This window comes from Rissa tridactyla, chromosome Z (genome assembly GCF_028500815.1).
Source record: "Rissa tridactyla isolate bRisTri1 chromosome Z, bRisTri1.patW.cur.20221130, whole genome shotgun sequence".
In the NCBI taxonomy this organism is placed as follows: Eukaryota; Metazoa; Chordata; class Aves; order Charadriiformes; family Laridae; genus Rissa; species Rissa tridactyla.
Genome location: NC_071497.1, coordinates 78135781 through 78161577, shown reverse-complemented (window position 1 = coordinate 78161577; position 25797 = coordinate 78135781). Strand labels below are relative to the sequence as shown.

Here is a 25797-nt window from a genome sequence, read left to right as displayed (position 1 = left end):
TATACAGGATACTAAAAATGGGTGTAATATGATGAAACAGGAAATAAGGACTATAAAAATGCTTTCTGAAAGCAAACCACAACAGAATTCTTCCATGGGAAGCAATGGAAGCCAACTTTCACGCTATTTAGGCTGGACAAAATGTTTAAAAAAATAACAAAAAGAAATGTAAGGAGAAAAATCCTGCAGCAGCAAGGAGGGGAAAATGAAAAGGTTTGGTCATACACACACATTGAGAATGCAAGGATTAGGTGAATTACCAAAAGTAAAAGTGGAAATCTGGGAGAAGCCTAGAAAATTGGGAGAGGGGGGACAGAGAAGGAAAAGGGTAGGGAAGTTCTTTGTCTCTAATGCTTCTGATTTTTATGTCATTTCTCCAGTTTGATGAAAGAAAGCAACAACCTCCTAGTAGAATTAGCAACCACACACAGAGGAAATAAATACAGATTCAAAGTGCGACATCTAATAAAAGAAGAAAGTCTTTCTCTTTCCTGCAAATGGAGGATGATGATGATTCAAATGAAAAAAACCACAGCAAACAATATTCATAATATACAGTTTCTGCAGGCTACAGAAATCATTGTGAGGTGCTGTATACTGCGGAGTTTTATGACATTTTTTGGCTGAGTTCATGATTAGGAGATTACATAAGCTGTTTATTACTTGCTGCAGCCTATGGAGCGCAAAAAATGAACCGGTCATTTAATTTACACTAAATTTGTACCAGATAGCAGAAAAAGCAAAGCAACTCACTGAAGACAGAGCAAGCATTGAAATGCTGTGACTAAGAAAACAGCACCATTTTCCAATATTGTGTTGGACAGAGAAAATAAATAGTTTGATAAAAAATAATCAGTATAAAAAAGCCCTTGAACTCTGCCTGGACCCATGGATTAATGCCTAGCAACAGAAATGTCTGCATGTGTATTCACTTGCACACCTGCGTGAGCGTAGCAGTTGTGGATGGACAAGGGAAGAGCTTGAGAAGGACATGGGCAAAGGGAGGAAAAGAATGGCAATTCAGTTTTCATGTTTCCCCAAAGTCTCAACTAGAACTAATCAAAATGAATTCATCTGAATGTCTGTGATGGCCAAAAATTTAGTCACACACAGTCTGGCTGTCCAAGTGAATGGTGAGGAAAGGGCTCACATCAATCAGCTTCATCTAAGAAGATTGGCACAACTTCAATAGGGATTGACAGAGTTCAGTGCCTGCCAGACTGATGAGCCAAGCACCAAGCTGAAAATGTTCTGACTATTCATAATGACATTGCAGTCTAGAGCCTTTGATTAATTAATTCAGGAACTAAAGCTTTCAGTTACTGTAAGAAGAATATTTGAGGTAGCTGTTTCTCACCCCTTACAGTATATGAAATCCACATCCCACTGCTCCGCGCTCAAGCATGGACTGGTACCATTACTGCAATGCCTTTGACTGCTGCTACACAGGGTCTAATGTACACTCCAGTTCCTCCCCTCCCTCAAACAACTTACTTTCCTGCAAAATAAATAAAACAATGCAAATGTTCAGTGCCTTGCCTTCGAGAGATTTTGCTAAATGAGCCTTCTTCAAGCCACAAAAGAAACATTTGTCTTAATTGTTACTAATAATGTTATCTTTCGGTGCTCGCCAAAATTCTCTGACCAGCAGTGGGGTCCTTGCACAGCACTGCTAGAAATGTTGCTAGGTAGCATTACAGATGCAGACAGTTAACAGCTTAAAAAAAAGAAGGCTGATCATTTTATTGCATTATTGTTCAGACAGAAGAAAATTCATTTTCATTAAGGTAAGACCTTTCCACTCATTCTCAACCCTAAATCTGGTTAGAGGAAGGCAAGGTGTCTGTTATATTAATGTATTCCAATTAAACAAAATTGCGCAGCATAAATAGGAAACTTGAACAAGTTGCACTGAAGTTAGGGGGCTACTGATACACTTTCTGGGGCATGCAGTCAGTCACATAGACTGTGTTTATTAGAAAACTTGAAGGATTGAAGACATTATACAGAAGTCAGACTGATAAAAAAAAAAAAAACCTGTTATAAGCTCACCCCAACCTAAGTTATTTCACCAATATCACACATGTATTTGAACAGAGTACCCAGCACAGACTCAGTCCCAAAGCAGTTGCCATTTCTTTCTTCCAGCATACGTCGTTTTTCTGTTTAGTAATGCTGTTTTCTGTAGCATGATACTTTACTAAAGCTGCACAGAAAAGCATTTTAAAGGGAAGCAACAAGCCTGACAAACAGCAGAAATGAGATCCCAGACAAACAGCAGCAAGGAAAAAACCGATGATTAAAGCTGGGAGAGGTTATTAAATTACCTTACTTCTCCAGTATTCACTTTGCACCCAGCATACATTTATTTTTTTAAATGACACTTGTTCAAAAATAAAGACTTACATGCTTCTTGCTGGTACAAAGTCAATCATCAGCAAAATTGTGGTCCACAGAAAAGGAGAAATTTAGCTAGAGTCAGACCTGTGCTGGTTTCATATGAAAGTGAAAAAGCTTTTCCTTACTTTTCATGGCCTCTTAAATGGTCTTTTTGTTTTAGGGTAAGTCTCACCTGGCAGAAGACCATTAAGCCCCAAAACACCGAGGATTCATAATGCAGTGGCATGAAGGGCCCCTACCCGCCACATACAATGAATGCCAAAGGGAAATACACCTGGCAACAGAAGATGCATCAAACTCATTGGATTCACAAATTACATGATTCTCTGAATTACAATCAATTTGTAAGGCTACGAGGCCTATTATAATCCGAAAGGCATATTTATAAGCTTGCGGCTATTCACAGCTTTCAATTTAGATTTAGAAAGTTTCAGTTTCACTCCTGTTGTGAATAAAATATCCATATAGAAACTATTTTCTTCTCCTTAGCACTGGGAAGTATGACCTTTAGGACATTCTGGCTTAGTTCAAGTGATTTGGCTGCATTTCTCCCTTCCCTCATTCCTTCTCAATCGAAGGTTAGATAATTCATCTTCATCTGCAAACCCTAGGGAAGCCTACAGGTAGAAAATAGTGTATTCTACTACAAAGCAACAACAGGTAAAGAACCATTTATTTCCTCTTAAATACATACTTTCTAAAGAAGTGGTCTGCAGTAGTTTCTTGTAGGAAATAAGAGGTTCTGTAACGCTAGTGCCTAATTCTGAAATCAACTTTAAAAAAAATATATATTAGAGCAACAGCTACTCCAAAGCAGAAGGATGTGCACAAGACACTCAAGGAAACAAAAAGCCTGCTAATTTAAACTGAGTTATTGAGACTGAGCAAGTCTGGAGGCAAATGAGACCGTCAACAACTAAAGCAAAGTCCGCCCATCAAAAATATCTATACACAAACCCATACTAGTTTCATTTTGACCATACATAAGGTGACACCTTCCATTAAACTGCTAACAGTTGACATGGAGAGGAGACTTAAAATCTTTACTCCCTTCTTCTGCACTGCTGTCACTGCCTGTGCGCTTCAGCCTCCCTGGCTCTTGGCGCAGTCACCTCTATGAAAGCCACAGAAGTATTGCAAATTGACTAACAAGATTAGCAAATCTGCGCTTGACTTGTTCAATAAGGTGTTGATGCATGCAGATATATTTGCCGAAATGACTTCATCCAAGAGGCATCAAATCTCACCGGAGCCCCTTCTATTTTCAGTCCCTAATCCCTAAACCTTTGTAACCTGCATATAACAAAAAAAAAAAAAAAAAAAAAAAAAAAAAAAAAAAGGAGCTGAAAAGGAAGGAGAGGAGATAATGATGCCCGCCGCGAAGGCAGCCGATCAGGCAGTGCCTCCCCCAGCCCCTGCACACACAATCAGTGCCAGCTGTAGGCCAATTAAACCCAGCCGCTCACAGGTGTTCACAGAAATGACGAACACAAAAGAAATTCGCACTTCAGAACTGCAATATTTAAAAGCTTTGAGGTGGAACCAAGAAAGATAAAAGCCCGAATTAAGTTTATTGCCACCTTGTGCTTCACTCTAATGCAGGTTTTGAACAGGGCCTCCCATTGGTATTAAAAGTTGGATGAACATCTGCATTTAAAATACAGGAAACCAAGCACGTGAAGTGCTTTTAAAACACCAGTTGCCATAGTAGATAGGGGGCTTTAGTATATGTTCATTTATTATTATAGTTGTACGGCAATATGGTAAAATATATTTGCCAAGTGGGCAATACAAGCTCAACTCTAAGTCAACATAATATGCTAGATTGCTTAGATTTTCATAAATATTTTTGGTGCTTATTTTCTCTAAACATAACTCTCATTTCCCAAAATAGCAATTTCTTTAATTTTTAATGAGAACAAAACCATGGTAAGATCTTATCATGCTCTCTTACGTTCAGATTAAAAACCACAAGAGGGGAGAAAAAGGAAAAGAGAGGCAGCCCCCTGAAAACTCTCTGTGTTCTCTTAAGTGGTCGAGTGACAGGAACTATCCGGTAAGTGAATTCTTTCCCTCTCCACAGAGCAGCAAACAAAGTATCTGTAAAGTGAATTTCTCTTTATGGTCCTACACCAAAAATATGTATACAAATTAACATCCAAATGTCTTTAATTCCCATGATATGTCTATTAAGCAGCAATTCTCCATAAGGCTGTTTAGCTATCCAAACAGCAGCCTAAAATTATTATCTCTATAAGCTTCCCATAACTTATCACTCAGTTCCTATGAAAAGCCATTAATTTTGGCCTCTCTCTATCTTAGTCTCACAGGAAATATTCTGCAAAGGGATGTAATAAAAATGTGATTTCTGCCATCATTTCATTAAAATTCCCTGTTAAATTTCTATCTGAACAGTGTACATAATATAAAAAAACTCAGGGCTCTTATTAATGGTGCTGTTCCTTATGATATGGACTTTAAAAAATAATGAAGACCATTTCTTACTTGTAAGAATATTGTTCATTTTTCATTCCTATTAAAATTTAATCTGGAAGTTGTTTAAAAATGTTTAAGTTCCATTACATTTCAACATCTTAAGAAGGTGAAAGAGCTAGCGAGTTCATGAGCAGGAATGCAGTCACTCATCTGTCCTTCCACTGATACCTCAACAGTAAATCACTCGACCGATCTATGATTCAAGACATTGCAATACGTACCCATCTCACGGGAGTGCTGTGAGACAACGTTTCCTGAAAGAGCTTCAGCTCCACGGGTAGAGGATGATAAAGAACAGAGGAGCAAATTGCTTCCTCTGCTTATGAGTATCTTTGAAGTTTCAGGAGAGGGGTTTTTGGATGTTTTGATTAGAGTTGGCGTTTTGGTGTGGGTGGGGTTTTTTTTGTTTTGTTTTGATTGGTTTTTTGGGGGTGTAGTGGGTTTTTTGCAGGATTTAAGCAAGCCGAAATCCACACAGAAAATTGTGGTGAATACACCAAAAAAACCCCATCCAAATGCCACTGAGTCTTCAATATGAGAGCAACCACTTCGTAAGCGCTCTACTGAGTGAAATTTAAGAGGAACTGCCTTTTTGAAACTGGAGAGCCAAGTTGTGTAGAAGGTTAGGCTGGTTCTGAAAAGTGTAAACCAGGCAGCTCTCCCACAGCCTTTCATAGCAACACAGGTTACTTCAGATTTTAAGGGCTTTTTTAGATGGTACTAGTGGACTAACTTTAAACAGTCTTCTCTCTGCTTCCTTACCCTCAAATACTCAGCGGTGAGACAAAGATCCACACACGTGCTGTGGAGTCCCACCTACCTCACTGCAAGGGCACATCGCGCAGGGCACGTTCCTGCACTCACTTCATCAGCACTCAACACGCTGAAGTCAAGAGGATTAGACGCTTTGTGGCAACACTGAGTTAAACGAACTGACAGTAACCCACCAAGAAAACTAAAATTAAACTATCAGAACTAGGCCATGCATCCTCTACAAACATTGTACTTAAGCATTTTCTACAATCAGGTCTTTTATTCCAGGGTCTAATTTTAGACATCTAAGTATAAAAATTCTGGCCCATACATTTAATGGAAGCGTGCGATTGCCAAGCTGAGAATGTTAAATCTAATTTTAGTTTTTCTTTGCATACTTGTTTTTTTTTTTTTCCACACAATTTCTGCAACTGAATAGAAAAATATCCGTGATATTTTCTGGATCACATTCACAATATTCATTTTAGTTGTTGCATTTTGAGTAGTTATAAAGCCTACTCCAATGAATTGGAGCTTTTTCATTATTCACAGGGAGACCAAAATTTCATTCTCTGCTATCAAAGTACTTTCTGGTAAATTTTTTTAGTCCTGGAAATATTTCTATTAAAATTAATGTTAATACATTGTGATCTGCACACATCCTAAATTAGAAACTTAAACCTCCCTGAAAGTCTTCCTTTTAGATCTTTTTATGCAGTTATCATCCGGCTATTGTGCTACAGGCAAATTTTTGCATTTTCTTCCTCACATAGATGGTTTCATAACAGGGATATATTGATTTAAACTAGTTTCATTACTACTAATGCTCTGCTAAATTTTAAAGACAACGCAATATTGAACAGAGTAATGTGTTCTATTAATAAGCATACTATTGAAATACTGAGCAGATTTATTGCATTTGGATGTTCAAATAAACACGACGATCATTTTCTATAAATCATCTCCTGCCTAAAAAGGTGACTGAAATGGGATTTGATTTTTTAAAAAGTAATAAAAACAATGAAAACTAGTTTGAAAAATTAACCAGTGGATTTTAATCAAAAAAGGTATTCTGTAATCAGACATGTTCGGGCCTTGTTGAAAGCAGTACTTATTACCACATGTACAAAGGACCTTTAAAGGCACTGGTTGTAGCAATAGTTTGAGGGAAGAAGTTTAAAAAGAAATTCAAGCTCTGTTTTGTAAATGAAATAAAGCAGAGATGGCAAAACTTTAAGTCCACACAACACAGTGCTTGGCTCTTGCACGCATACTTAAGCTGGCTCGGGAACCAGGAGCTAAGTATCCATGTCAGTGCAGTATCTGCTTGAGCCTGCTAATTAAGCTTGCTGAGAAGAACTAATTACTGATGCAGCTTTACTGCTTCTGGGAGCTGAGCTAATACCACTATGCAGTACAACACATCAGCCCATTTGGAGCAGGATCAGGTAGCTGACCAAAGCAGGGCAGAAGCATGCCCTTAAGTAAATAATTCCTGATATCAAACAACAAATAAAGAGTCTGTTTCTTCAGCAGTGACCCCATGTGTGATCTCCCACAGACCTCCTCCTCTGTGCCTCCTCTGCCACATACGGAAAAACACTCTTGCAAGAGTGCCTGAGCAGGGAAGGACTTACTGAAAGACAGGAAAATAAGCACCTTCTGATTGGTAGCGTAACTGTGAACGAGGGTTTGCACACACTGAAATCTTCTTCATTAACTCTGCAACAAAGCATCCTCATTTCCTGAGTTTTTGATTGCCACAAATACCATACTAAGTGCTCTGGTTAAAAAAGAATGCTTTAAGCCATCTTCCCCACACGGATTTCAGCTGCCATAAAACATTCGCTTCCTATCTTGCTCTAACAGTTCTCCATAAGAATACTACTAAAATTACATGGGAATCCAAGCTGAGGGAAAAAAGCAAGATTGTAATCAGAATAGCAAGCCCTGTTAGGGCTAACAACAACTGCCGGTTACTACTGCTAGAAGATAACAGCAAGGCAGGCACAGTGCACCGCTGTGCACTGAGCAAGCACATACGGCAATATGCCTCTGTGGTCACCCTGTCTTTCCATCTCAGCTATCATCAGTACATATTTTCTTTCCTTTCTCTGTTGCCTGTACCCCAAACTGCAAGCTTTATGGGACAGGAACTCTGTTTTATTTACACATGCAGCATCTGCCTAAATGACTCCCAAGACTGACGACTGTGGCCCTTCCATTTCCCAGCTTCTCCACAGTGGCACAAATAAACTAGATAATCTCTGAATTTTGTTTCTAGTTTATTACAGCAGCCCACAAAGCCTGGCAGTTCTCTCAGTAGTTTATACTTATTTCCAGGCTCGGGACTCTGTCACCCAGCAGAGCACCATGCTTTGCAGCAGAACACCACCGGCTCCTTTGCTAAAAGAGCTAGATGTCACTGCCTGACTGCCTACTGCAGAGCCTAGATGCTCTGTGCAAGCACCAAGCTGTGCTTCTGCAAAATCACAGCATGGGCCAGAAGTCTCTATCTTCCTTTAATATACATACCATACCTGAAAGAATGGCGCTTGAGCTTCTAAGCACTGTCACAATACAAACAACGACAATAACTTTTTACAGCCTGCCATTTCTGCTTGCACAGCTGTATGGACTGCAAAAGGTTATGCATATAAAATTGTTAGGTTACAGTTATTATCTTGTTAGAAAGAGCATTTTAAGTGTTTGAGGAACGAGAGGACTTCTTTTTATTAATATTTCAGTAAAACTATGAGTGTGCAGTACTTGCTTCTGATGTAGGAAAAACTAATTTCAACTCAGCAATCCAGCATAACTACATCCTCAAATCCCAACGTGCCTCCAAAATCTTAAAGACATAAAACTGGGCCATGGTCAAACTCTAACCCAACCTTCACTACTGCAGCAGAGATCTTCCACCGCCTAAACAAGCTCTCTAATTACAACTACGTGGAAATCTCTGCATGTCAGATATCAAATCTTTATAATCCCAATACTGATTAAGCGTATTTTAAAACATTCCTAACAACTATCATCATTACGGAGGACCTCTGACTGACCTATGCTGCAGACTTTTACTCTTCTTCCAATCATTTCACTCCCTACCCACATCCCCTCTACAGCCTACCACAAAAGCATAAAAGCCTTTTTTTTATTAAACTCTCATCTTCGATGGGCAGCTGAGTTTGGCAAACTCATGACACCCACTGTGTAGGAAAGACATACGCTTACCCCTACTTACAAAGCAAGTGTCAGAGTTTCTTTAAGTTTGAGAGAAGTATCAACTCTGGCTCTCCACCCAACATTACATGCACTTATAGATAATCTGGACAATGCTTATCAGAGAAGATTACCCTCTCAAGAAACAATAACCTGGATGAATTCTTCTCCTGGGATTTTCTACTGAGATAGCATTATCACAGTCCATAAATATCATCAACAGACTACGCCATCTCCCCATTCCTCTGCTTGAACATATCTCCCTGTTTGTACCTTTTGTCTTTTTCTCATTCTAGTCTTATACTCCCATTTCCCGTATTTACTATTCATCTCCAGATAATGACTTCTGTAACAAACAAGTTACAACAAGTGCTCTAGGTAAACGTTATGTAAATGTCAGAGGTCTTCTGCTTATCTTCAATCATTCTCTATCTATATTGGCTTATTGAGTAAATTATTTGCCAACTACTATTAGCCCTCTTTTCACTTATGTGCTGAAACAAGCTTTAAAAATTAAGTTAATAAAAGAAATGAGGATTAAGCACATCGGGTCTCACTAACATACTGAGCCTTTAGCAAGTCACTCAAGATTATTCCATGCGCTCTTCCTTAAGGGGGACACCCCTCTCAGCTAGCATGCTTCAGGATTACTTCCCCCGGTCCCACTCCCTCTGAACAACCGATCAGATACACGATAGAGTGCACCTGACCAAGTACTCACTGGCATTAGCTCACCACCTAGCCAGCACCACTACCCTGCTGCTAATACTTTTATTTCCAAGAGTAGGCACAATTCAGGCACATTACTGCACAATCGGTTTGCTGAGATGTGAAAACTCGGGTTCTCGCTTGAGGTTCTTGGGCTTATTTCCGACCAAAAGGAAAAGCAGCATTCAAAAGCAGCAATCTGAGGAGACTAACGACCCCACTGGCATTTAAACGGTTTGCCATTTTGCATGAGCGCTTCTTATGGCTATTTTATATCTCATAAGTAGAAAAAAAATTAATAGACTTGATTCACCACTCTTACTCCAGGGCAACTGTGTTTATTTCAATAGAGGGCTCTGGTGCAAAGGAGTAATGCCATTATGAATCATGACAAGGGTTTGTACTTGTGGTTTTCATGCACAGAACTTGAAAAGCTTTACAAGCAATGGTGGGAAGCACTGTTAACCTCACTGTACAAATAGTGAACTTAGGCACAGAATGCTGAAGTAATTATCCAAAGGTCACAGAGTGAGTCAGTAGTAGATGCGGGACAAGAAGCCACTTACGTTCACTCCCAAATTCTCTAATGGAGCATCCCCGCCTTCCTGCAATGAAGTTTTAAGTGTAAATCAATAATTGAGGTCACTGAAAACTTTCTGCATGCAGACTGTAGTGAAGTCATTCTTTAGGAAAGCACTGACAAAAAGCACGGAGCTTAATGAATTTTTCAGTGGTCCTTATGTAAGGATACAGCATTCCAGGAGGAGGTGAGAGGAAAGGACACTTGCTCAGGAAGCCCTGTAACAGGACTGCAGTGACAAATCATTACTCCCAGAACACTGCTCAAGGAAATGTAATGCTGCCATTTTCCAAATGCTGGGTTATAAAACCTTTCACACATACAATATTTAAAACCATGAATTACCTTCGAGAATGTATCCAAACATCTAACGGTATCAAGTCATGCTAACGGTTATCTGTTTATAGGTCAGGAGGGCAGTAAATTATTGCAACGGAAAGTAGTAAAGCCTGCATTGTATCTAGTTGTGCTGTTTAACAGGTGATAGTGAAAAGTAGGTGATGCATGGAAACTTCCAAGTTTTTATAGCTCCTGCCTCAATCTGTATTCACTTATATAAAGATGTCACATTTTTAAACATTTAAAAGTCAAATTGTCTGGAGAATAGATTCATATAAAATTTATTTTCAGAAACAGATATTTAGCCTACTGCTATCAGAGTTGATTGCTCTTATGTATAAGCTTTATTCAAGTTTCTTACAGGTTTGAAAATACAAAGACTGACATTTCAGATCCCATACTCAAGTGTGTCATTAACCAGAAATTGAAATGGGAACATTTCCACTTTCTCAGAAATACTCGGTTTGTTAGGGTGATAACTGCACTAACTGCTTTTGAGTTTTTGTGAAGCTACTAAATATAACTCACTTCAACACAGACAGGAAGGAGGAGTCACAATGGCAAAAGAAAAATCCTGAATTGGTGCCTTACCCAGCACAATGTGCCTTGAGAACTGAATAATTTCAAAGCTCTGCCAAAACAGCTATTTGTAAGTGGCTAATGGCAAAAATGTTTTATTCTGTTTATGTCAAAGACATGTTTGTCAGGCACTGGACAGCCAGACAAATCAGGGTCCAATTAGTTCAGTCAATTCCCTCAGTTTTATCCTTTCAGTCTACTTTGAGTTATTAAAGCATCAGAAATAAAATGCTACTGAGACAGCAAAAAGGGAAATAAGATGTCAGAACTCTATTAACAATGGTATTTTCAGGATGTAATGTAAATAGAAAATCAAATTTATGCAAGAAATATATATCAGTAAGTAATACTCAATATAATCATCCTACATTTATCTTTAAAGGAGCTTTTATCTCCAACTGACTTAAAAAAAAAAATGCTTCAATACATAGACATATTGACTTCTTTGGAACAGTGACCATCATTCAGATTCAGATGCCTACCACTACAAGAGGATATTGGTCCCCAACTCAAATACTACAGTTGTACAAATAACAGTATGTGAGTAATTATTTATTCCACCCTTGACATTTAACCAACTTAGAGAGAAAGTGTGACAGTTAAGCAGTTGCAAGATAAAAAGAACCGGAAAATGCCACATTCAACTGAAATGACAGGAAATATTTAGGTAGACAGAATGTAATAAATTTGGCAGACTTATGGGAGTTTAATTGCCCCTTTGTGAAAAGGGATAAATACATGTAAAAACCGTAACTGAGAGGAACAGTTTTCTGTGAGGAAGAGCCTTCTCTTCGGGTTGTCAAAATCTTCATTACTTGAACACGACCATCACAGCAAGGACATTTTCTTGTCCCACGGCAGTGATGGTTGGGTTGGTGGCAGCCGCCTCCAGCTCAGTGCCAGGCTTCATGCAGGCACCAAGAGGACAGCGGCCTCTGGCCCCAGAAAGGCTGCCACATATACCAGCAACTTTCTGGCCTTACGCTGGCTCACACTTGCTGACGCAGATAGTGAGATGTTGGCTACTTCAGGCAGCATCTGTCACCCAAATAATTAAACCTCATTTGCTCCCAGTAGAGAGTAGGATGCACTTTTTTTCTCCCCCTTACCACTGTGAAATAGAGCTCATCTGCCATGATGGTTGACAAGTCCCATGTTAGCTCTCACTCAAGCGTCTCAAGTCACCTTGTCTGTCGAACCATGATACAGAAAGATTCCTTCACTAACACAGAGGGCAAAAAATATTGGTGATTTCACCAGCACCTTCATGCAATAAGGAGAGGTTTTTTCCTCTGCATTTGTTTAAAAAATTACCAGCTCCCCATTTTATAGTGTTTCTGACATTTCAAAACATTCTTATAATATTCTTAAACTCTTTCTTACTAGTTTATTATAACAGAAGTATTCATCTCTAATTTCAATGTATTAACTTTCTCCTGTTGTGGAAAAAAAAAGTTAAAAGGGCATAATGAACATCCTTGCTTTTGCTAGGTCTTTTTGGCAGCCTGCCACCTGGAATATGCTCCCACACAGAAGTTTACACTCATGGGTCCAAAAGGTTGAAGACAAATTAAAAGGAATACTTACAAGATTTACTAATATTAACAGAAGGGATTAGTTCATCATGTAAACAGCACTAATGATGTGTCTGAAAATCAACAAGTCACACCAAAAAACCCACATGATCTTACTTATTACTTAGGATTGTACGCTTTGTGTTCGGTGTTGATCATCTTAGTGATGATGCCACCTAATCATTCATGAAAAAATAAAAGGAGTATCTTTGTATTTGGTAAAATAATGAGGATTTCAGAAAAAAAAGATGCCCAGATTCTTCTAAATTGAATCATCATCTGGATTTGAGTCACCTTCTGGAGATGCCTCATACTTCCACTCTTGCTTTCTGCAGAGGGACCCAAGAGTGACTGACGGTCGTATCACACACATTGTTAGGAAGAAGGAATGAGGGAGTAACTTTTTTAATATGCTAGTGTTTACTGAGCTACATAGCCTGACTGACAAAGCATTAAAAAAAAAAATACAAAACCACAAGCTTTGAAACACTTTTTTTAAAGAAAAATCTGTAGTCTTCTACATTTACTTCTGTACCTATAAATAAGCACGTTGTTACAATAACAGTACTTTGGATAAACCGTTATAACAGAATTAATGCTTAAAGAAACAGATAATAAGAATGCATAGGTGCGTGTCTAGCCAATAGAAGACTCCAGTGTTTTTTTTCTCATTTTACTTACAGAAATGCAGGCTCTTCATTTCAGAAAACATGATCCTTTTTACCTCTGATTAATAAATATGCCCATGAAATGGATCATATATGTGCACCTGCCTTGAGTAATACAGCATCAGAGGTTTTTTCCCCATGTTGAGTACTTGTTCTTTGTAATCCAGCACAGTCAAAAAGACTACCTCTTTATACAAGAATTAACTTACGTACAGAGAAGTCCCGGACCAAGCGAGTTCCCCTTACAGTATCTTATACTTATTAACTAGACCAACATCTCATCTTTGCATTTACACAGCATTTTAAATTCACTGAGCTTACATGCTCTAACAGTGGGCATCATCTTCTACTTAAGGAGCAAGAAACTAAGACAGAAAGCAACTAAATAACTTGATGGCAAGACAGTAACAGAACAGAATTAGATCCCAATGCATCTGATTGCCAGCCCTCATCTACCTGGTAGACCACAGCAGCAGTCCCAGTATCACACTTGTGTGCAGAATTCTCATGGTCAGCACAAGTAATGAGAAATATTAATCAAAACTTGTCATGTCCCTTTAATGACATTCCCATGGATAAAATGAAAAACAAAGGCCTAAATATTTAAAGACCTTTCTGCACATGTGTCTGAAGTCTCCTTTCCTCAAGTGAAAAAAATAATTCCTCCATTTTACCTAAAGCTTCAGAATCTACACAAAGGACCTAAGATAACATGTCAAAAGGCTGATATCTGTTGATTAACTAGAACATTCGGGTGAAAAATAAATAAATTAAATTTAAAAAAAATCAAACTGGTACTCATTTCTGTGTTAAGATTTAGAAAAAGTAGAAAATAATACAGTTTCCCAACCACAGGCAGTATTATACTCAAGGCTTGCTTACATGTATATCAAATCGAGTCAGTCTGTCTATACATTCACATGATGGTTGCACATGCTCCCAGGCACACACAACAGGAGGATTTTTGCATTAGCAGTGCTGGTCAGATACACAAGCAAGTCCTTCCCACATATGGGCATGCATGCTGCTGCGTGAACAGTAGTGTGCATCCCAGGTCCTGTGCTCCTCTCAGCCACAAACTCCCTAGGGACTCCAAGGCAGCATACCCACACTCAGTGCAAAAGTTACAGATTAAAATAACAGTTCTGTCTCCATCAATCCCATGCCTGAATGTACACCCTCATTACAAGGAACACTATCAAATACTCCAAAAAACACAAATCAGCAGGAGTCCCAGAGTGCCTAATTGAATGAGCACTGATGGATAAATGTCCAAAAGGAAGAGTTGTGCTAAGAAGCTGTATTAACAGTGGAGTGTTGTGCTTCATGTAATGAATGTATGGATCTCAGGAAAAGAAGTGGTCTCCACAGCTATCAACTGAAATCCAAGAGTGACCTCAGTTGCTCACAGCCCGTTCTCCTTTGCAGTCTCATGAGCTCATTTAATGAGACAAGCTCTCTATTAAAATTTTCAGTCTCATTTTCTGTAACCATGAACATGAATGGTTCCTGACTTAAATGACGTTCTTGATATGACTCAGCTTTTGTGCTGAGGTTTAAAAGTGACATTAGCCTGCAAGAGTGGGTCCTTGACCTAGCTGTAGAAGGCACCAAGATCCATAGTTCTTCGTGAAAAGTCCTCTGTCTGAAGTTTTAGAGCAGAGCCTGTAAACTAACAGTCTTCAACTAAGGTACCAATGTTCATAAAAGAGCTCCAGAGAGTAAGAGGAGTTTTTGAAGTTACGCACCAGAAAACATCTGTTCGGCCTGCTGCAGCTAACAGGATTGCTCCTGCTTACAGAGATAATAGATGGGGAAAGATGTAACATGGAATCAAATGGATCTAGTACAGATTGACTGGAAATTACTTTATTTCAAGGCAGAGACCAACCTCAAGGTAATCCAGTCTTCTGAGACAGGTCAGGGGACATAATTTACTTTGCTCTACTCTAAGTCTTACGAAATAGCTCAGCCAGCCTGATAAACCATGTATCTGTGGGGTTAGCTTTGACTACTTTGCTTTCAGATTGGCAATTTTCTTGCATAGACAAGAGAAACTCATGTATCCCTGTTTGTGTTGATGGTACTGTGAATCACCATTGGCACATGATGGTCCTGAACGCCTGCATAGTTTGTTTCTACCCACATTCCAAGCTCCAAAATCATAACAGCAAATTTCTAAAAAGAAGAAAAATGCCCATTACTATACATCTGAAAGTGGGATATTTTTGACATTTTCTGGCATCTGCCATGAATAGATGGCAACCAAAAATTGTTATACAATGATATTTAATGCATCAAGTAGATCAGAGATAGGTAACCAGGCTGTTCTAAACCATAGTCACACGCAATGTGTATACAGTCTTGCAATAAAGCTGTAGATGCACAGTCTGCACTGATGCCACTTCACCAGATTTCTGCTTATATAGGGAAATGAGTCCAGCAGTCTCAAGAAATTTATGAACTTGTCCTATCATGGATAAAATCTCAGGAGAAGAGTCCTTAAAAACTTCAAATGGCAAACTGCATCAGAAAAACTTTAAGTTTGAACTTTTTGCAGCTCAAAATGAAAAACTCAAGCTAAATCTTAGGGTATTCAGAACTAACTCTGAGAGATATTTCTGCAGGCAATCATCCTGGTACAGACAGATAACGAATTCCCACCTTCTTAGCTGAAAGAAAATTACAGCCCTGGCTCTCATGAAAAATCTTTCTGCCATACAAAGACCAACTTATAGTGCCCTGCACTGATAATCACCTGGCTTTCATTAAATAAAGACACTTCTAATTAAACAACCTGAACAACACACAAAAATGTGTGCTTTGCAGGCAAGAGATGGTAAGCAATTTATCTTTCAATATAATAATCACTAATATCACACTATCTGTAATTTAAATTGATGAATAAAGGTATTTAGGTTATGAAGACCTAAATTAGTCTACAGCCTCTATTCGTTTCAATAGTAAGAAATAGGAACTCTAATTCTTTCTGCTTTAAGAAATAAGGGTCCAGTTGTTGGACTATTGCTACTGCCCCAGATGCATTTTCACTTTTTACCAAAACAGGTTCTCATAGGATGATCTTTCTCTTGAATAGGGTTGGTGAAGACAGAATACAGAATAGAGTCAGAAAAAATCAGGTTGTGAGAGAACTCTGCTAGTTATCTGGTTGAATCCTTCAAATTACATTAGGTCACTTGTTCAGTTAGGCTTTGAAGGTCTCCAGCACTGGTTTTCAACAAGTCAAGAACTTCAGGAATGTAATCTTGATCACAACATACAGGACCTGCCACACTTAGAGGAATCCAAGAAGTCTGTTATCAGGAACTGACGAATCAAGGAGGCTGGAATTACATGAGAAACTCAACTTTTGAAAAAGGCCAAAGACAGCAGTACCAAAGGGCACGTGCATAGATCAAATGCACTATACAACTGGAAGTGCCAGCATACGGGTCGGCAGCTGGGATGCTTGCACTCCCAACAGCTGTCAGGTAAACAGGTAACTCCACAAAGTGAAAGGCAGAACAGACGTTTTCTTAGAATCATAGAATATTTCAGGTTGGGTGGGACCTTTAAAGGTCATCTAGTCCATTCTCCCCTGCAATATGCAGGGCCATCTTCAACTGGATCCGGTTGCCCAGAGCACCCTCCAACCTGACCTTGAATGTTTCCAGGGATGGGGCATCTACCGCCTCTCTGGGCAACCTGTGCCAGTGTTTCACCACCCTCATGGTAAAAAATTTCTTCCTTGTATCTAGTTTTACACTTTATATGTTCCTCAAGGCCTGTAGCGTAATACAAAATCTTTCACTGCAAATGCAGTCTTATGAAGCCTTGCATTCACCTTACTCTCACTTCAAAGGGAGATTGAGAGGATGCTGGTGAGTACAGTCACAATGGTCTCTCCTAAAAGCCACTACGAGGGTTATACTGAAAAAACTGCAATATCTGATCTAAGAGTTTGTAAAGTGCTTCTCAAGGACTGGCAGTCCTGCTATGAACTTCCTTAATTTTCATAAAGATGCAGAGATACCATTTCACAATAGTAACAATATCGTCAGAAGTCTGCAAGGCCAAGAGAATGTTTTGCTGGAAAGGAAGGCACTGTCCTTTTTCCAGATTTATTCCTCAACTGAAAAAAATACATACCAGAGATGAGAGTCCACCTAAGGAAAAGATTTCCACAGGAGGGACAGTTTTTAAAGCTAAGTGGATGAAACTGAAAGGGGCATCTTCAAAGAAAAGAAAAAGAAAATCAAAAGACCCTAAAGAGACCAGAGACAAGGCTGATTAAAGACAATAGAACAAAGAGAGATAGTGAACTGGCACAGATCTCAGTTTAGCAGTGAACTGCTCACACCTCGCTTAAGCAGTGAGCTGAGAGTGAAGTGCTTATCACCACGAATACAGCATCACTCGCAGCATGCAAGTAGAAGGGGCTTTTATGCGAGCCAAACGGTTCTACTATGGCACACATTTCCAGGGGACTGAACGCAAGTGGAGTTCTATTGTGAATGTTACGCAGATATTTCAATACTGATGTTTCCTTTTCGTTTAAATATTTATGTCCATCTGCAATTACTGTTTGGTGTTAGCACTTTTTAGAAAAGACAGGTAAATTAACTATGACTTGGTAATCTAGAGGTGCAAGGAAAAAGGATGATTTTTCTTCACCCTATTACAAGGTAATCTACTCCAGACCACTGTAAATTTGAAATATCATCTCTAATCACTTTGAACACACATGAAGCAGCACCCCAAGCCCGACAGTCTCAGCAGAAAACAGAAAGAATGAGGACAAAAACTTTTATCTCCCTTTTACAGATCAGAGAGGCACAGAGAGAGATTGGAGGATTTGCCAAAAGTAACACAGGTAAGGCAGGGCTATTCCCTATATTTACTCATGCTAAAACTCTGCCTCTGTCTGGCCTCGTAAAATTATTCCAATACCCTTGGGTCTATAGTCAAATTAGTTATTTATTATCCCAGTTCTCAAGTATCTTTGATATGGGCTCATCCATTGTTCCCGTACAGCTGGGTAAACAGACAAAGTCAATTCTATCATTCAGGTTTACCTTATAGCATTCAAAACCCTTTGCGTATATGGGATTTTTTTTTTTTTTTCTTTTAGGCAAGATAAGAATGTGTTTAAAGGTGACCTGTGTTGCAATGAGGAATGGGAAAGTTTGGGGACAATCAGAAAGCAAGGGCATCTGAAGCTTGACTTGTTTCAATATCCTTTTCAAAGGAAAAAAAATAATAAATCAAATAACCAATGTTTGAAGCTTTACTATGTAATCACCCTTATTAAGGCAAAAAATGACAATGATACAGCCAAGAATTTTAGTCACTGACATTAAAAGAAAACGAGGCTTTCTAGTCCTTGCAAAAAAAGGTTTCCTTTGGACTTTACTGTGAAATGACACCACAACTGTGTCAACAATTTTTAAGATGAACAAATGATTCAAGAGAAATAGTAACGTTCAAAAAACATAAAAAATATCCTCCCCACAAAACTTAATCTTCTTAAGATTTTTCACAGTCTTCTCAAAGCAGACCATGTCTTTCACTATGCTTGCACAGGGCTTTAGTACACCACAGTACCTCTCCTGATGAGGGCCTCTGGCATCACTGAAATACAAACACCAGACAGGATGCAGACAAAACAGTACACAACAAAGGGGGAGAGCAGATATCCCATTAAAAATAAATTCTTGATATTCCTTTCTGTCTACGATCCCACCCCATATCTGGGCCATTTCTACACAGAGGGAAGAAATGAAGCTTAAAACACATACACAACAAGAATCTATGTAAATCAAGGGAATTAGCAGATGTGTTGATAATCTTCCACAAATAAGAAAAAAAAGCTGCCAGCTGTACTTGTAAATACAAAGATTAATATTAATAGGCAATGCTTAGACTACAGGTATTATCTCTCTTTGAGGTGAAGTAGCTCAAGAATCCCAGTCCTGCAGAAATTCAGGCGCCTGTCCAACTTTTGTGACTCAAGTCCTACCCTACACTGCAGAACATCTACAGACTCATCAGCAAGTGACTTGCCAAAGTAAACTGGATTCTTGCCACTGTTTGAGATGGCAGTGAAGCAGCAACTACGTAAGTAGGGCAGACCTGATTACCTAGAACAAGGGCAACTTTCTTTACGTCTCTGTGTAAAGCTTATGAAAATGGCAAAGACTGAGCATTTGGGAGCTGCAGAACATCCAAAAATATTTTTTTTATAGAAGTTGTTTAACTCCATTTTAATATGGATGGTATTTTCTATTAACATCAGAGCAGGAGCCTATTGTACAGTAGAGCTCTTCCCTTCCTTTACACAAGAGCTATCTCTTTGAATCTCTCCGAGTCAACTTTAGTGACCACTTTAATATTCACTTTACAATTAATGCCTCTTTTTATGGGTTAGAAGAAGGTAAACCAATTTCAGTTGGGCTTCTAGGTATTGAATTTATTATAAAAAGTTATGTACTTAAAACTCCTATAATGAAACCAGAGGCATCATGAGATATTAACCTAGAGTTAACGCTGAGAAGGCCAGTTTGAATAATTCAATTCATGTCACCTTAAGTATCTTTTCAAATGGAATTAACTTTATCTCACAAAAAAGGAAGCTCCATGTTCCAGTTACTGATTATTGACTCCATGAGAGTTCTGTCTTAAATCATCTCACCACCATCTTCCCAGCAATTTTATTTTACTACTACCAGAATGCTTCTTTAAATTTTGAGGGCTGACTTCTGTTATAAAGAAGCAACATTAGGTCAGAGGAAAACGTGATTTCAGAATTGTTGTTACCAGTAGCTCATGCTAAAACAGACAAAAATAAATGTTAACACCAAAGTAGCTGCATTAGTTCAATAAACCTGCAAGCCAGGGCTGCATTTCAGCCACATGCACACAGCTACTGCAGTCGTTTGCCTCCCATACAACTCCACCTCCTCTTGCAACAATGCCATAGATGTTTGTTAACACTGCAGTTCTCTTGCCCTGTTAATTGTCTCATTCTAACACAAAGCCAAGCACTTAAAGATAGAAAGGAGATGCTTTCAAATACCTGTCTAAGCCCAGGGGAAAGTGACAGCTCATGGTCAGCGTTATTGTACAGTAAGAATGAGGGAGACAGACAAGCAAAAAACAGGTGATGTTAAGATATAGGTGTAGCATTAGAAATAAATTAAAACAAACAAGTAGGAAAAAGATGGGAAAATTAACAGAAATAAGAAAAAACAGCTCATAACAGGCAGAACAAAGAAGTGCTTCAGTGCAGAGTATAACTGTGCAGTCCTATGTTCCTGGACGACACAGGAAAAATCAGAAAGACATCTTACACTGAAGCACAGATACCCTGGTAACATCAACAGTCACCTGAAACAGGAAACGCTGATTACCCCTCCTAGACAGTTCAAAGAAGTGAAAACTAGGTAGCAAGCTACTATGTATTGATTTAAAGCCAGACATATCCAGGATTTCCTTAGCCCAGTCAAAAACAAACAATAGGGAAAAGATTCCCAATGATCAGGATTCAAACAAAACTCAGAAAGACTTCCTTTCGCTTAGTATTTAAACAAGGTGGCTTTTTTCAAAGGCGAGCTTAAAACAAAAAGAGTGAGAGCATAAAAGCTTCAGCAGGGCAGAGCAAGCTGGCATTGGCAACACTCAGAGCAGGAGGAAAGTCTTCCGAGTCTGTCCCCCTCCCAGTTCTTACCTCCCAAAAATCCCTCCCTGCTGCATTCCCCAGTGATATTCCCCCACGGAGGCCGACACCAGAATGCAAGCCCTGTGCCTGCCTCAACTACGGTGTTAAGGCAACACACTAACAGAACAAAAAGACCGACTACAACCCTAACAGCTCGCAGTTCAGGTATTAAGGCAAGAGACAAAAATACAGCAGCAAAGAGTGTGTGAAAATAACAAAAATAGTCCAGCAAGAAGTAGTCCGGTGACTTTTCTTTTGTTTTGATAGCTATCGTGTGAAGGAGTGGGTCAGGAAAAGAACCAACACAATGAGGCAGTCCAGCAAATGCCTCCACAGTTTGAGCTGTGAGGGGAAACATAGCATGAAGTGCTTGTTTGGAAAAAAAGGTAACGATTTATAAAGCCAAACGCATTCAAGATATAAACAGCTCTATGCCTACCAGGACTGCATCGAAAGAAAATTGAAGAGGAAGGCTAGAAACAGTAGAAATATTTTGCAAGCTGAAAGAAAAAACAATTGCAACATGCTTTGACAGGTTTTTATCTATGCTTTGCACAGGGCAAGAAGGCCAGGGTAATTTCCAGGCTGAAATGTTAAGGCAAACCTCAATATATCTGAATTTGCATTTGTGGACAAAAGTAAGTATAGAGAAAAGAAATACTGGTATCAAACCTTGACAGAACTTTGCACATGGAATCAGAAAACAAGTTCAGAGAAGTCTCTGTGTACACACTGACAGAGTGATTAGGAAGGCAGAAGAACAATAGGAGATGAAGGTGGATTGCTGTACCATCAATGCTGATTTGACAGTTAACAGGCTGAAGGTTTCTTATTATCTGCTTCTTCTATACTTTAGCACTGTAAATGTGATTACACCAGATACCTTTACACGAGGTGCTAACCTAGTACAAGATATGTGTATTTAAAGTTGAAAGGCTAAAGATGAAAGGTTAAGCACCACAAAGTCAGTGAGAAGTATTGGCATCATCCCGAACACAGCTGCCACAGACTACAGGTTGGAATATTTGGGCTCCTGCAGACTGTTTTCCACAGATATCCCCAGCAAGTTGCATAACACAGGCAAGAACACAGGCATCATCCATTCTCAGAGAAAACGGTTCTTGTTCTGAACTCAATGCCATCACAAAATGGATGGCAGATAAAAGTACAAAAGAATGGAAATTAAATGTTTATAAAGGCTAAAAGCCTGACAAACACTTCAATGTCCAACAACACATTTTACAAAAAAAATTCCCAAAAAATAACAAAAAAACCCTAAACCACCAAAAGCATCAGCAGGAAAAAAATTATTCTTGAAGCTGATGAAGTCAGAGAAGTATTGCTACCTGCTTCCTGAACAGCATTGGAAATGTACCCCTTCCTTCACAGGCTCCGGAGATGAAGTATCTGTCTCTGCAGTGCTGTTAGTAGAGAACCACTGAGCAGCCAGAATCAGGCCACCTTCTGGATACTCTGTGCTGATGGCTTTACTTCTAGCCCTATTATAAGCCTTTAAGACTCTTCCAGCAAAAGAAAGGATCAAGGGCCCAACCTATTAAAAAAGGCATAATCTTAGGTAGGGTAGACTCTAGATATCTGCAGATGGAAGCTGCTTAAAGAGAACAGCAGTTAAAAACATTAGGTAGAGTACTTGCATAAGTAGCATTCATTTCCAGGGTATAACCCGCTATAACTGGGGATTCAAATCAAGACTATCCAGCTATCAGAAAAAACTCTCAAGCAACCATGTCTGCAAGTCTTTAGGCCCATGCATCTGAGAAACATTTTATCACTTAAGTTAACATGTTGTATCTCTCGACAACATCTTCTGTTTTTCAACTGCATATATAATTATAGGTAGCTCAAATCAGATGGGGTGCCTCACAGACTTGGGAAACCACTTATGACTAAATACATCATCTGTAATGTCCTTTTCAATCATCAAAAGCCACAGGGAAAATTTGAAAGGCTGTATCTATAGTGATTGCAATTATTTTACTGTTTAAGAAACATGACAGAAAACAGAAGAGTATCTTTACTGTTTCCTTAGCAAAGCCATGGGTTCCTATAATTCCTACTCCGTTACAACATGGTCAGTTAACTTCACCCATTTTATTGACCCAAAACACGGGCTTGTTTTTTTTTTTTTTTTGTTTTCCTGCAATCCACGTATTAAGGCAAAGACTCATGGAAAGCCAATCACAAAACAGTATTAAACGGTGTTGCAAGACACCACACTTAAAGTTGCAGTTCTAGTAAAAAAGAAAACGTGTCTTAAAGATGTCATTAAAAAGGGAGATGGGAGAAGAGAACTTACCTTCTGCTCCTTTTCCTTGGCAGCACTGAGTTCAGAAAGGGAGAGCGATAGTTTTTCCTGCTGCTCAGCTAGGTACTTCTGATAAAGACTCAAAAGTTCCTGGCATTCTCTGTACTGCTGCTGCAGAGGTGAGACATCAGAAGTTAAGGGAAAAATATTCTTTAGCGAACAGTAAAGAATCAAATAGATACCAACTTAACTCTGCGTAAATCTGATTTAGATCCATAACAGTTCAATTTAAAAACAGATACTGTGTGTTTGAGTACTGCCTAATGATGATAAATCTGCCTAGAGATGAATGTTCAAGTACAACCTTTTTTCTACTCAGAGAGTGGAAAAAGAAGGATTGCACCAAATTCTTTTATCATTGGAAAAGGGACAGCAGCAGGCGGCAGGTGATGACATTGTTTCAGCTGGAACAATTACAACCCTGTGATTTGTATTCAGCAAAGCCAGACATTACCAGTGTTTATTTATAAATAAATAAATAGCCAGCCAAGTAAGTAAATAGCCCATTTTTAAGCACAGACATGGATTCACAAGCCCACATGCCCAAATCCAATCTCTTTGCTTGAGCACCAACAGCTCCAAGACCCACAGCCACAGATGCAGCGCTGCAGGCCTTTCAGAAACCAGCAATGATTTTTGGACAGTAATCTGGAGAAGCAGCAACTGTGGTGTTTGCAAGGATATTAGCAAGCAACAGTGTCCTGCCTTGCTTGCAGCATTGAAATTCCAACAGGAGATAAATCTGCTCTTCACCTGTCATTGTGTAATTCCCTCCCTTGCTCATGTAGCATGGTAAACCATTTATGCTCCCCTCTCTCCCCCCTCACTTTTAATTATGCATGCAGATGGCATAAGGGCTCGCTGTCCAAAGAGATTACTCTGAATAAATACTTTAATAACAAGTCACCGCAATTAAGGTAGGGAACAAAAACTTCTTCAATCTATAAAATGGTGTTGAGTTACAGATTTCCTTAACATTTTTATGATCTAATCATTGCTTCTGGGCAAATTCATGTTGCAATCATTTTTGCCAATCATGGCCGCATAAATAACTCACTGCTTTGTTATTCCCTGTTATGACCCTGAGTTTTTTCTTTTTTTCTTCTTTTTCTTCTTGTTCTTTGGGAGGATGATGGGGGGGTTGCCAGGGGTTTTTCTTTGTTTGGTTGGTTTCCTTTCCTTTAACTGAAAGGCTACACAGAGAACAAGTGAAACATTTAAGGAAGGAATGGGAGGTTATTAAACCCCAATGTTTAAATCAATCAGGAGAGCTCCTAGAATATCTTTGCTCAGCACCTGGAAATACGGGAGGGTACAAACAATGGCCTAAACAAGCTAACTGCTTTCCAGAGCCAGCCTGCCTGAAGCCTGAGCTGTTTTACATTTCAGTTCATTTCGTCAGAGAGCACCAAAAGGCTGAAGTGATTTGTGGTGGTCTCAGGAGTATCTGCCAGCTATGATGTATATAAAAGGAATTTTTTATTCCGGTTGTAACCATAGGCAGTAATGTTTATAGTAGGTGAACATATTAGCCTGGACGCAGGGCATGAATTTTACTCTAGAAAAAGCCAGTTCATTTATACAGCCTAAGAGTTAAATGTCGGTATTTGAAGACAAATTATAGGGAAATTCATTTAAACCCATGTTATGTGGCAGAATATAAAAACAGACAGTCCTATCTTTATCAATTTTTTACGGCCTTCTTAATTCAGTTTCTTCCAGCAACCCCCTCCCCACAAAACAGATTCTACTTTCTTCTCCCTCCAGCTAGCAGACTGCTGGCAGAAGGAATGAGTACCCTAAACAGCCTTGGGGCACACAACTGATGGCCACACACCTACCCTCACTCTTGCCACCCTGTTAATATCAGTCCTGTTGGAAAGCTAGCCAAGATTGCCCTCACTCCCCAGCTTAAGCTTAGCACAGACATGGTGCAAGTGTGCCATAAAAGAGATGCCCAAATTGTGCTTTACAGACTGCAGAGATCTTGCTGTGCACATGATGCCACCACCTCTTGTTTACAGCTGCCAAATTTATTTAAAATACAGCTTAAAACATGACATGTAAAATTAACATTAAGAAAGCATGCAAGCAAAATCCAGATTGTCCAAAGGTCAATTACGCGATTATGAGTGAGAAGGGCAATAGTTAACATGAGCTTTAACGGCAGCTGAGATATCCCCGAAATTATTCTAAGATTCCGTCAACATCGTAACTGTTAAAGCTTCCTGTATTGGAAGATTAAAACCTTATTCATTCACACAATCAGTCTACATTAAGCAATGTATTTTTACAGACAACATAGTCTAAGAGTCCGAAGCCCTGCTTTGCTTACTAAGTAAGTAAACATGAAGCTTCAAATAGGAAAAAAAACTATGTTCATCTGTTTAGGACACATACAGAATAGCTCTAGGTATGATAATTCTCCATAATGT

At 39.0% G+C, this 25797-nt stretch overlaps 1 protein-coding gene across 4 annotated transcripts in view; it reads right to left on the bottom strand.

Moving 5' to 3' along the window:
* KIAA1328 (KIAA1328 ortholog) overlaps positions 1-25797 on the bottom strand; it is a 175954-nt gene that overhangs the window by 82961 nt on the left and 67196 nt on the right. For all 4 annotated transcript variants that reach the window (XM_054184651.1, XM_054184650.1, XM_054184652.1 and 1 more), the window contains one exon: positions 23354-23481. In XM_054184651.1, the coding sequence (XP_054040626.1) occupies positions 23354-23481 (128 nt within the window). The remainder of the gene's footprint in view (positions 1-23353; positions 23482-25797) is intronic.